Source organism: Aotus nancymaae, unplaced genomic scaffold (genome assembly GCF_030222135.1).
Source record: "Aotus nancymaae isolate 86718 unplaced genomic scaffold, 86718_ANA_hifiasm-v0.15.2.pri h1tg000250l, whole genome shotgun sequence".
Classification (NCBI taxonomy): Eukaryota; Metazoa; Chordata; class Mammalia; order Primates; family Aotidae; genus Aotus; species Aotus nancymaae.
Genome location: NW_026988665.1, coordinates 1726241 through 1737631, shown reverse-complemented (window position 1 = coordinate 1737631; position 11391 = coordinate 1726241). Strand labels below are relative to the sequence as shown.

The 11391-nt window shown below is 66.1% G+C and overlaps 1 protein-coding gene across 3 annotated transcripts; it reads left to right on the top strand.

Moving 5' to 3' along the window:
- Nucleotides 1–4177: 4177 nt before the first annotated feature.
- Nucleotides 4178–9209, top strand: MXRA8 (matrix remodeling associated 8). Of its 3 annotated transcripts, none has more exons than XM_021667446.2 (10): nt 4178–4295; nt 6131–6154; nt 6369–6671; nt 6789–6890; nt 7171–7641; nt 7784–7939; nt 8055–8094; nt 8174–8250; nt 8333–8431; nt 8928–9209. In XM_021667446.2, the coding sequence occupies exons 1-10, from the start codon at nt 4247–4249 to the stop codon at nt 9134–9136; spliced, it is 1530 nt and encodes a 509-aa protein (XP_021523121.2). In that variant the 5' UTR covers nt 4178–4246; the 3' UTR covers nt 9137–9209. The 3 variants fall into 3 exon arrangements, with proteins under 3 accessions (XP_021523121.2, XP_021523122.1, XP_021523123.1); XM_021667447.2 differs by having other exon boundaries at nt 8351–8431; nt 8633–9015; XM_021667448.2 differs by lacking the exon at nt 6369–6671 and having other exon boundaries at nt 8351–8431; nt 8633–9015.
- The last annotated feature ends 2182 nt before the right edge of the window (nt 9210–11391 follow it).

The following is an 11391-nucleotide window of genomic DNA, read 5'->3' as shown; positions in this document are numbered from 1 at the left end:
GTGTCTGTGTGCACACTCATGGGGTGTGGGCTTGGTGTGCTGTGTGCATGTGTGTGTATACGTGTCTGCACGCTTATGAGGTGAGTGTGGGCTTGGTGTGCTGTGTGCATGGGTGTATATACACGTGTATGCACGCTCATGGGGTGAGTGGGCTTGATGTGCTGTGTGCATGTGTGTGTATATGTGTGTCTGTGTGTGCATGCTCATGGGGTGTCGGCTTGGCTGTGCTGTGTGCATGTGTGTATACATGTGTCTGTGCACGCTCACAGGGTGTGGGCTTGGTGTGCTGTGTGCATGTGTGTGTATGCGTGTGTCTGTGCACACTGACGGGGTGTGTGGGCTTGGTGTGCTGTGTGCATGTGTGTGTATGCGTGTGTCTGTGCACACTGACGGAGTGTGTGGGCTTGATGTGCTGTGTGCATGTGTGTGTATACGTGTGTCTGTGTGTGCATGCTCATGGGGTGTCGGCTTGGCTGTGCTGTGTGCATGTGTGTATACGTGTGTCTGTGCACGCTCACAGGGTGTGGGCTTGGTGTGCTGTGTGCATGTGTGTGTATGCGTGTGTTTGTGTGCACGCTCACGGGTTGTGTGGGCTTGGTGTGCTGTGTGCATGTGTGTGTATGCGTGTGTTTGTGTGCACGCTCACGGGTTGTGTGGGCTTGGTGTGCTGTGTGCATGTGTGTGTATGCGTGTGTCTGTGCACACTGACGGGGTGTGTGGGCTTGGTGTGCTGTGTGCATGTGTGTGTATGCGTGTGTCTGTCTGTGCACACTGACGGAGTGTGTGGGCTTGATGTGCTGTGTGCATGTGTGTGTATACGTGTGTCTGTGTGTGCATGCTCATGGGGTGTCGGCTTGGCTGTGCTGTGTGCATGTGTGTATACGTGTGTCTGTGCACGCTCACAGGGTGTGGGCTTGGTGTGCTGTGTGCATGTGTGTGTATGCGTGTGTTTGTGTGCACGCTCACGGGTTGTGTGGGCTTGGTGTGCTGTGTGCATGTGTGTGTATGCGTGTGTCTGTGTGCATGCTCACGGGGTGAGTGTGGGCTTGGTGTGTTGTGTGCATGTGTGTGTATGCGTGTGTCTGTGTGTGCACACTCACGGGGTGTGGGCTTGGTGTGCTGTGTGCGTGTGTGTATATGTGTGTCTGTGTGTGCACGCTCATGGGGTGAGTGTGGGCTTGGTGTGCTGTGTGCATGTGTGTGTATGCGTGTGTCTGTGCATGCTCATGGGGTGAGTGTGGGCTTGGTGTGCTGTGTGCATGTGTGTGTATACATGTGTCTGTGTGTGCACGCTCATGGGGTGAGTGGGCTTGGCTGTGCTGTGTGCATGTGTATATGTGTGTCTGTGTGTGCACGCTCATGGGGTGAGTGTGGGCTTGGTGTGCTGTGTGCATGCGTGTGTATGCGTGTCTGTGTGTGCACGCTCACGGGGTGTGGGCTTGGTGTGCTGTGTGCATGCGTGTGTATGCATGTGTCTGTGCACACTGACGGGGTGTGTGGGCTTGGTGTGCTGTGTGCATGTGTGTATGTGTGTGTGTGTGCACGCTCACAGGGTGTGTGGGCTTGGTGTGCTGTGTGCACGTGTGTATGCGTGTGTCTGTGTGCACGCTCACGGGGTGAGTGTGGGCTTGGTGTGCTGTGTGCATGTGTATGTGTCTGTGTGTGCACACTCATGGGGTGAGTGTGGGCTTGGTGTGCTGTGTGCATGTGTATGTGTGTCTGTGTGCACGCTCACGGGGTGTGTGGGCTTGGTGTGCTGTGTGCATGTGTGTGTGTCTGTGTGTGCATGCTCACGGGGTGAGTGTGGGCTTGGTGTGCTGTGTGCATGTGTGTGTGTCTGTGTGTGCACGCTCACGGGGTGAGTGTGGGCTTGGTGTGCTGTGTGCATGTGTGTCTGTGTGTGCACGCTCACGGGGTGAGTGTGGGCTTGGTGTGCTGGGTGCATGTGTGTGTGTGTGTCTGTGTGTGCACGCTCACGGGGTGAGTGTGGGCTTGGTGTGCTGGGTGCATGTGTGTGTGTGTGTCTGTGTGTGCACGCTCACGGGGTGAGTGTGGGCTTCGTGTGCTGCCTGTGGCTCTGAGTGCCTGTGGTTTTCTTCCCAATGAGCCGGGCTGCCTGGAATGTTGAGTCACCAGAGTGGCAGCCTACATCAGGTCCTCAGCGTGGGCATGGGGCCAACTGACCCCCCTCGCTCCACCCTGCCTCCTAGAGGAGGAGGGTCCAGGGCACTGGTTTGTTGGGGGCTTGGCCAGGGCACGGCGATGCCAGTGGCTTTGTTTTGTCCTGGTCTGTCCTCTTCCCAGAGGGAAAAATGCCAGGCCAGGCTGGGAACTAAGTCACATACTCACAACTCTGGCCACGTCCCCGGCTAGCAAGGGCTCCACAGTCCCAGCCCAGGAGGGGACAGGAGGGCACGGTCAGTGGCCATGGGAGAAGCAGGTGGTCTGGTCACTGCCGGTCCTGCTCGCTCCTGTGGCCGTTTCCTGCTGAGGACCTAACAGGCAGGGGCAGGGAAGAGGCCTGGGGCCTCCACGGCCTTTCGCTCCTTGCCCAGGGCCCTCTCAGACTACAGCCTCTGGCCTGCCTCTCAGTTGGCTGGAGCCCACTGCCCAGAGAGGGACGGCTCTGCAGGGCGTGTGCCGTGCCCTGCCCCGAGGCTGTCGTGTGCAGCAGGTACCCCTCTGGGCCTGGAGCAGACCTGGCTCCCCTCCCAGGCCCGCACCTGGAGCCAGGCCCTTCCAGACCCGAGGGCTGACCCTGTCCCCCCACCCGACTCATCCTCCCTCCACAGCGGGGAGAGAGAACAGGGAGTGTGACCGAGGGAGCCAGAGCCGGCAGAGGCCGAGGCCCCAGGGTGTGCGATGGAGACAGACGTGCGGGCAGGCCGCCAGCACTAATAGAAACCAGTTGGAAAAACAGGAGGAGAGGCCAGCGGAGGCCAGGCCTTGAGGCTGCCCAGGTGGGGCTTGTTTTTCCAGAATGAAAGGCCCAGGGAGGGAGCGGGGCTGTCCCGGCAAGTTCCGCCCAGAAGCCGGTTTGGAAAGGGGCCCCGCCCACCCGGCCGGCCACGAGTCTGACAGGTCGGGGGTGGGGGTGGGGGTGGGGTCTTGTGTCCTAACGAGGTCCCTCCCAGCCCTGCCCGTTGCCGCCCCCCCCACACCCTCTCACTGGGGCAGCAGCAGGGCCAAGACTGGTCAGACTGGGTTTCCCACTGTCGGAGGACTTGGGGACCAGAGCGGGGTTCAGGGGCGAGTCCCCCACGCACCCGGGGCCATAAGGAGCTCTCACTCCAAGTGGGAGGGGTGAACTCTGCGCTGAGCGTTTCTTGTGGTGGTTCAGATTTTTTTCTTCTCTTGAGGTTTGCTTAACTAGAAGGCGTGGGTTTGGAACACAGTGCGGCTCTGTCATTTTGCATTTGTTTATGTGACTTTGTGAGTTTTCCCAGAGTTTCAAATTTGTGCTTTCTGCGGTGGGGGCCCACTCTCCCCTTCCTGCAGGAGCCCCTAACCCGGGACCTGGTTTCAGGGACAGCAGGACAGCCCCGGGGGACGGGTCCTGCAGGGGAAAGGTCTGCCACCCCCAGGACCCCCAGGCCTCCCCGTACCAGGGCAAACCCTCCCTGGCTGACACTGCAGGTTGTACAGGGGATGACTGGCCAGCAGCGTCCAGCATCCTGTCCCGAGAGAGTCCACTGTGGCCTCCGAGGACACGGTACCAAGGTCATGCCGGCTAAGGGTTGCAGCTGGAAGGGAATCTGGTCTGAAGGAGGGTGCCAGGGTGTGCAGTGGGTTGGGGGATCCCAGCACTGGGAGGACTTTCTGGGGTCTGGAGCAGGCAAGGGGCGGCCCTGCCCTGAGGTGGCTCACGTCGGGGGAAGCCAGAGGCAGAGCTGAGGGGACACCCGACAGTCCCAACTCTGCGCAGCCCAGAAGGCTCCCAGATGTCAGACACGCCCACACAGCAGCAGAGACCCACGCCCTCCGACCGTCTTGTTCCTCCAAGGGCAGGGTCACTGACCAGAGAAGGGCTGGGCCTCTGCTCCCACACTGCCCCTCCCCAATAGCACAGCAAGGTTGGGGGAGCCAAGGGGCCGGGAGGAGCCAGAGGGGGCGGTCCTCAGGCGGCCGACCGGCCCAGGGCTCCGTGACGTCACCGCGGGTGCTAAGGCGGGGGAGGGGTCGGGCTGTTTTTCTGGAGACAGACTTAGAGCTGAGTGGGACCAAGCCTGGGGCTGGGCGGGGGGCCATGGCGCTGCCACCCCGAATCCTGCTGTGGAAACTGGTGCTTCTGCACAGTGAGTGTGGGGCGCTGGGAGGCGGCTGGGGGGCAGCACATGGGGCCGAGCAAGTCTGTTTCGGACAAAACCGCCTGTCCGAGCTTGGGCCAGGAGGGGAGGGAAGGCCCCACCAGGGAAGAGGACAGGGGACGGGTCTGGGGGCACTCAGGAGAGCGGATCGCGGAGGGTGTGACGTCCTCAGTTAGCCAGCCTCCCCCTGCTAGGGAGTGGAGCCCAGAGGGCCAAGAAGGGCCAGGCAGCCTCTCCCTCAGGGCCCCTCCCGCACCCCAGCTTGCTGGGGGTCTGCGCTTCTCTGAGTTTTAAGGAGTGCGTCAGGGATTGAGGGGAGCCGCAGAACTGTGGGGCCTGAAGGGTCTGTTCCAGCCCCCGCTCCCAGGCCCGGGCCGGCCTGCTGACCGGGCACATTCCTCTGGGAAGCTCCCAGGCTCCCAGCCACATCTCTGGGGCAGTTTGCATGTAGGATCTATGGGAGGGAGCAGCCCCCAGTATCGAGTCATGGGATGGAAGCAGCTTTTATTATCCACAGGCCCCGGGGCGCAGGGCCCGCTGGGAGGCTAGGGAAGTGGGGAGAGACAAGGACCCCCAGCCAGTCCTTTATCACCCAGGGCTTCCTGCACACACGTTTCCCTCAGGGAGCTTTTTTTTTTTGGACAGTGTCTCTCTTGTCACAGAGGCTGGAGTGCAGTGGCGCGATCTCGGCTCACTGCAACCTGCACCTCCCAGGTTCAAGCGATTCTCCTGCCTCAGCCTCCCGAGTAGCTGGAACTACAAATGGTCACCATCATACCTGGCTAATTTTTTATATTTTTAGTAGAGACAGGGTTTCACCACGTCGGCCAGGCTGATCTAGAACTCCTGACCTCAGGTGATCCACTTGCCTCTGCGTCCCAGAGTGCTGGGATTACAGGGGTGAGCCGCCATGCCTGGCCGGGGAGTTTTAACTGGTGGGTTTAAAGCAAGCGGCACGAGCCTGTGGGGACACACTGTGACTCTGTGGGGACTCTGTGGTGTGGCTGTACAGTCCATGTGGAGCTTGGGGTCTTTCGGGACACAGGGGTTGGTCACCAGAGGACGGTTGCGTTGGGCGGGTGTCTGGGTGGGCCAGCTTGGTCACCAGAGGACGGCTGCGTTGGGCGGGTGTCTGGGTGGGCCAGCTTGAGGAAGGGGGACACAAACTGGAGCCTATCTCGGGTGGCAGCCCTGCTTCCGGTCGGAGGAAGTCCAGCCTAGACTCAGGATGGATGCTGAGGCCGCCTAAACCGATGCCAGTTCCCTGCAAGCAGGAACGTGGCCTGGGGGGTGGCCGGGGTCACCACCCACATTCACCCTTCAGCCTCTGCCCCTATGGAAGCACCTCAGGGGCTGTGCTGAGCCTTGGGTATGGTGTGGGGTCCCCATTGTCTGAGGGTCTGAGGACTCTGGGGGCTGGGGCACAGCCCTGGAGAGGGGCACACACTCCCCAGAGGGAGCCTGGGGGACCTCACAGACCCAGCCTCGGTCCCAGCGTTGGTGCTCTGGGTGACTGGGCTGCAGCCGGGCAGAGTAGTTCCAGGGACAAGCACACACCCCAGAACCAGCCGGCTTGGGGCCTGGCCCTGGGGTCCACACCCCCGGCCTGGCTTCCCCACCCCACAAGGGCAGGTGGCATCCACAGCCCAGCAGGGTGACAGGGAGGGCTATCTGGGCTGTGTGAGAGGTGCCCTCCACGCACCTAAGTGGACCTCACAGCACCCACCTTGTCCGGGACCACAGGAGGGACTCGGGGGGTCAAGGGGGGCCCAAGGCCGGGTGGGGCTGCGGGTGGCCTCTCCAGCTCACTCCTCTCCTTCCAGGCTCTGCTGTCCTTCTGCACTCAGGTTAGTGACCCTGGCCACAGCTGCCTGCCCCCAGTCCCCCTCAGCCCCTACCATCTTGCCAGGCCTCTCCCGCGGGGTCATCGGGCCTCACCCCTCCCCACTGACTCCCCCATCCTCCTCAGGACCCTGGGGCCCACCCCGCCCCAACGAACCCCTCTTCTGCACCAGCACCCTCGGCCCGCCCCTCCCCCGCTGACTCCCCCATCTCCACCAGGGCCCTCGGGGCCCGCCGCAGCCGGCAGTTCCGTGGTGTCCGAGTCCGCAGTGAGCTGGCCGGCGGGCGCCCGGGCCGTGCTGCGCTGCCAGAGCCCGCGTATGGTGTGGACCCAGGACCGGCTGCACGACCGCCAGCGCGTGCTGCACTGGGACCTGCGCGGCCCCGGGGACGGCCCCGCGCGCCGCCTGCTGGACTTGTACTCGGCGGGCGAGCAGCGCGTGTACGAGGCGCGCGACCGCGGCCGCCTGCAGCTGTCCCCCGCGGCCTTCGACGACGGCAACTTCTCGCTGCTCATCCGCGGTGCGGGGGTGGGGGGCGGGGACGGGCGGGGGGGCGTGGCCGGCGGGGGGCGGCGGGGGCGATGGGGGCTGCCGGGTCACCGCCGATTTCACGCGCGGCTTCCTCCCGGGTGCGCAGCGGTGGAGGAGACGGACGCGGGGCTGTACACCTGCAACCTGCACCACCACTACTGCCACCTCTACCAGAGCCTGGCGGTCCGCCTGGAGGTCACGGACGGCCGTGAGTGCGCCCCGGCCCACGCCCCCCGACCCCGACCCCCGCCCCCCGACCCCGCCCCCGACCCCGCCCCCCGCCCCCGACCCGCCCCCCCGCCCCCGACCCCGAGCCCGACCCCGACCCCTGACCCCGCCCCCCGACCCCGACCCCCGACCCCCGACCCCGACCCCCGACCCCGACCCCCGACCCCCGACCCCGCCCCCGACCCCCGACCCCCGACCCCGACCCCCGCCCCTCGACCCCCGCCCCGGCCCGCGCGCCGCTGACCGCGCCCCCTTCGCAGCCCCAGCCACCCCCGCCTACTGGGACGGCGAGAAGGAGGTGCTGGCGGTGGCGCGCGGCGCGCCCGCGCTGCTGACCTGCGTGAACCGCGAGCACGTGTGGACCGAGCGGCACGTGGAGGAGGCGCAGCAGGTGGTGCACTGGGACCGGCAGCCGCCCGGGGTCCCGCACGACCGCGCCGACCGCCTGCTGGACCTGTACGCGTCGGGCGAGCGCCGCGCCTACGGGCCGCCCTTCCTGCGCGACCGCGTGGCCGTGGGCGCGGACGCCTTTGAGCGCGGCGACTTCTCGCTGCACATCGAGCCGCTGGAGCCCGCCGACGAGGGCACCTACTCCTGCCACCTGCACCACCACTACTGCGGCCTGCACGAGCGCCGCGTCTTTCACCTGACGGTAGCCGAACCCGACGCGGGGCCGCCCCCCCGGGGCTCGCCTGGCAACGGCTCCAGCCACAGCGGCGGCCCTGGTCCAGGTGAAGGAGGCCGCCCGGGGACCCGGGAAGGCGGGAGCCCACACCCCGGGGCTGCTCTGCCCCCGCCGGAGCCCAGCGGGGGTGGCCTGGGTGGGGCGCAGGTCGCGCTGGGGCCTGACGCCGCCCCCTGTCGCCCCCGCAGACCCTACGCTGGGGCGCGGCCACAGCGTCATTAATGTCATCGTCCCCGAGGGCCGGGCCCACTTCTTCCAGCAGCTGGGCTACGTGTTGGCCACGCTGCTGCTCTTCCTCCTGCTGCTGGTCACCGTCCTCCTGGCCGCCCGCAGGCGCCGCGGAGGTGAGGCTGCCTCGCAGAGCCAGCGGCCCCAGGAGCCTCGGGGGGCGGGGGCGGTCTTCTGGGCTGGGGGACTCGTGGAGAGGGCGGCACTGCCCCTGATATCTCTCCTTCCCAGGCTACGAATACTCGGACCAGAAGTCGGGAAAGTCAAAGGGGTGAGTGGTCCCCTCCCGGCCCTCCTAGGGACCAGCCCCTCGAAACCAGCTGTAACCTCCTCCCACCCTCGCTTTCCAGGAAGGACATGAATTTGGGAGAGTTCGCTGTGGCTTCTGGGGACCAGATGCTTTACAGGAGTGAGGACATCCAGCTAGGTGAGGGGAGCTGGGACACCAAGGCACAGGTGCGGCTCTTAGGCCTGGGCTGGGAAGTGCATCCTGGGAGAGGGGACCTCAGCCTGCTGTCCTCCCACAGATTACAAAAACAACATCCTGAAGGAGAGGGCGGAGCTGGCCCACAGCCCCCCACCCCCCAAGAACGTCGACCTAGACAAAGGTGGGGGGCACCTCAGCCCATCTCAGAGCCTGCCCCTCTCCCCACTCCACCTCACCCGGGACCCCCGAGGGCAGGCCCCAGCCAGCCCCGGGCCCTGCCACCTCCGGCTCAGAAGCTGGGGAGTGCTGCTGGGAGTCTGGGTGCCTCCCGTTGGGATGAGGTGGAGAGCAGACACCAACCCCTGCTACCCTTGGCTTCCAGGATTCCGGAAGGAGTATTGCAAATAGGGCGGCCCTGGGCTCCTGGCTGGACCAGCAGCTGCGCCTCTCCTGTCTGTGCCCCTCAGGGCGTCTCCTGATGTCCCGGGCTCGCCCCCTTCTAGCGGCTGGTCCCGCTTTCCTGGAACTTGGCCTGGGCGTGTGCAGAGGTCGCTTCCACACCCCTCTTCCAAGGGTTTGGTGGCCGCATAGCCCCCGCCCCTTCAGCCTTTGGTCGCGGGTGGCCCTGCCCACCCCTGGCACAACAAAGATCCCCCTGATGCCCATCAAGCCCTCAGACCCTCCTGGCTTCTGCCCGCTGGGGGCTGAAGACATTCCCGGAGGGCACTCCCGTCAGAGCCTGGCAGCCTGGAAGCTGTCATCAGCCTCAGGGAAGGAGTCCCCACTCCTCCCGGGACGCTGCCTGCCACCGAGGGCTCCCAAGGGCTCCTCTGCCTGTGCCATGCACAAGTCCAGGCACCATCTGTTCTGCCCGGGGACCTGGTGACTTGGCGAATGCCAGCCCAGCCCTGGCACGACTGTGCTGCTTTGGGCCACCTGGGGCTGCACACCCCCCCCCCCCGCCCTTTCTCTGCTTCCACCCCTACCCTAGGCTTGCTCCCAGCCACCTGACAGTCACTGGGCTCCCTGTGACTTCTGACTTGACACTCCTCCCTCGGCCCTGCCTGGGCTGGAGTCTGGGGCATGGGGCCACATTTGGCTTCTGTACTGGCTGAGGACAGGGGAGGGGGCGAAGGTGGTTTGGGGTGGCTGGTGTTGCCACCCTCAGCACCCCATGTTTGCACCTGCTGGTGGAGCTCCCACCATCACAATAAAGGCCACATCTGATTTTTGGACTTGGCTCTGGTATGCCTCTGAAATCCCGCCTCATGGGAGTCCCCGCCATTCTCTCTCCACCTGCCATAGCGCAAAAGGTCTGGGTCTGGGTCCTCTGGGAGCCAGTGTCCTGGGAATGGGACATTTGAGCTAGTTCTGTGTGGCCTGCCTCTGGTCGTGAAGGAGTTGAGAGCCTCTTGAGGGTGGACCTGGACGTCGGGAGGGGGCGTGGTGGTGGCTGTGAGGACCCAGGGGAGCAGCTCTCCGAGACACACCAACGGGATGTACTGGGAGTGGGAGTAGCGGGATGCGGGTCAGACGCTTGTAAAGGGGGCGGGAGCAAGGAGGCTCCGGCAGAGGCAGCCGGAACAGCAGGGCAGCTCCAAGCGAGTCCTGGCCGGGCCAGCACGGACCCAGCCCTAGACTCCTTTCCCGCTCAGTTATAGGCTGGCCGGGCCCAGAATCTCAGCACGAGTTCAGCGGGGGAGGCGGGGGGAGAGGTGGGGACAGGAAGGCCCGCGGCCCCGGGTCCTGGCAGCACAGACCAGCGACAAAGGGCTGCTGCTTGAGGCCGGCGTCACCTCCCAACCCCATCCTCCAGTCCTCCCGGGACAGTGGGGGTGGAAAAGGGTATGGTGGCCCACGAGGACCCCACAGCAGCACAGGTGGGGAGGGAGGCTGATCTGGGGAGGTGTGGCTTGAAGATGCACCTCCCTCCCAGCCCGGTGACCTCTGGCCCCACCAGTGCCCACAACGTCACTGGACAAGGTCCCTCCTGGCAGGGCCCCAGCTGGACCACTTCTGCATCAGCACCGGAACCGGCCTCAGGCCTCGGCTTCCCGCCTCTCTATTGACTTGTCTGGGGTGGGGCCCGGCATCTGTGTGGTTCCTCCTCTGCTCTGTGGCCGCTTGCGTCTGGCCTGGGGCAGGGACCGGCTTCCTCCCTTCCTAGGCCCTCAGCGGACGGTCCTCTTAGGTCTTCCCGCCTGGCTTCCGACGTCTGGGGAAACCGAGGGCTGCGGGAAGGCGGCCCAGGCTCCAGGCAGGGCCAGGACACCGGGTCCAGCCTGACCGTCCAAACGCGGGGGCCTGCACTGGGTGATGGGTTTCTCTCCGAGGCGGCGCAGCCCCGGGCACGGTCATGGCCCAACGGATGCGAGAGTCCCAGAATCCTGCCGGCTTTCTGGGACGGGGCCTAAAGGGCCCCACGCGCATCCACGCGCCCCCTTCCCCATCGCTCTCCCCAGCCTGGGTCGCCCTCTAGTGGCTTCCGCGCTGCCTGCTGGGGTCGGGCCGGGAAGGCCTCCAGCCCCGCGGGCCCCGGAGCAGCGATCCCGGACGCCCAGTGGCCTTAGGGGGCTGCTCGGGTCCCCCCTGCCCTGCAGAGGACCCCAGGACGAAATCCCTCCCGCCGCCGCGCGCTCCGACGCCTCCGTGCACGCCCGTGCCCACGCGCGCGCCGCTTCCGCCCGGCCTGCGGCCCGGAACCCTTGGGACCCGGCTGAGGGCCCGCGAGCCGGGAGCCTTGGCGAAGGCGCCGAGGGACCGGGCGCGTCCCCAGGGTCCCTCCGCTCGCCCCGCGCGCCCCGGTCGTCCGCAGGCCCAGGGCCAGGCCACACCGGGCCGCACCGGGGGAACTGCGGGCGCCCGAGCGGCGGGGGCGGGGCCGGGGCGGGGCGAGCGGGCCGGGGCCGGGGCGGGGCGAGCGGGGCCGGGGCGGGGCGAGCGGGGCCGCCTGCGTCTGCGCCTGCGCAGCCTCGCCCCGCCCCCGCCGCGGACTCCCGTGACGTCACCGCCGCGCGCTCGGGCGCCCCCCCGCGGCCGCGCTCAGGGCCCCGGGCCGGGCGGTCCCTTTAACGGTGCGGCCCGAGGGGCGCGGGCGGGAGCGCGGCGGGGCTGAGCGCGGCCTCCGTGCTGCGTCCCTCG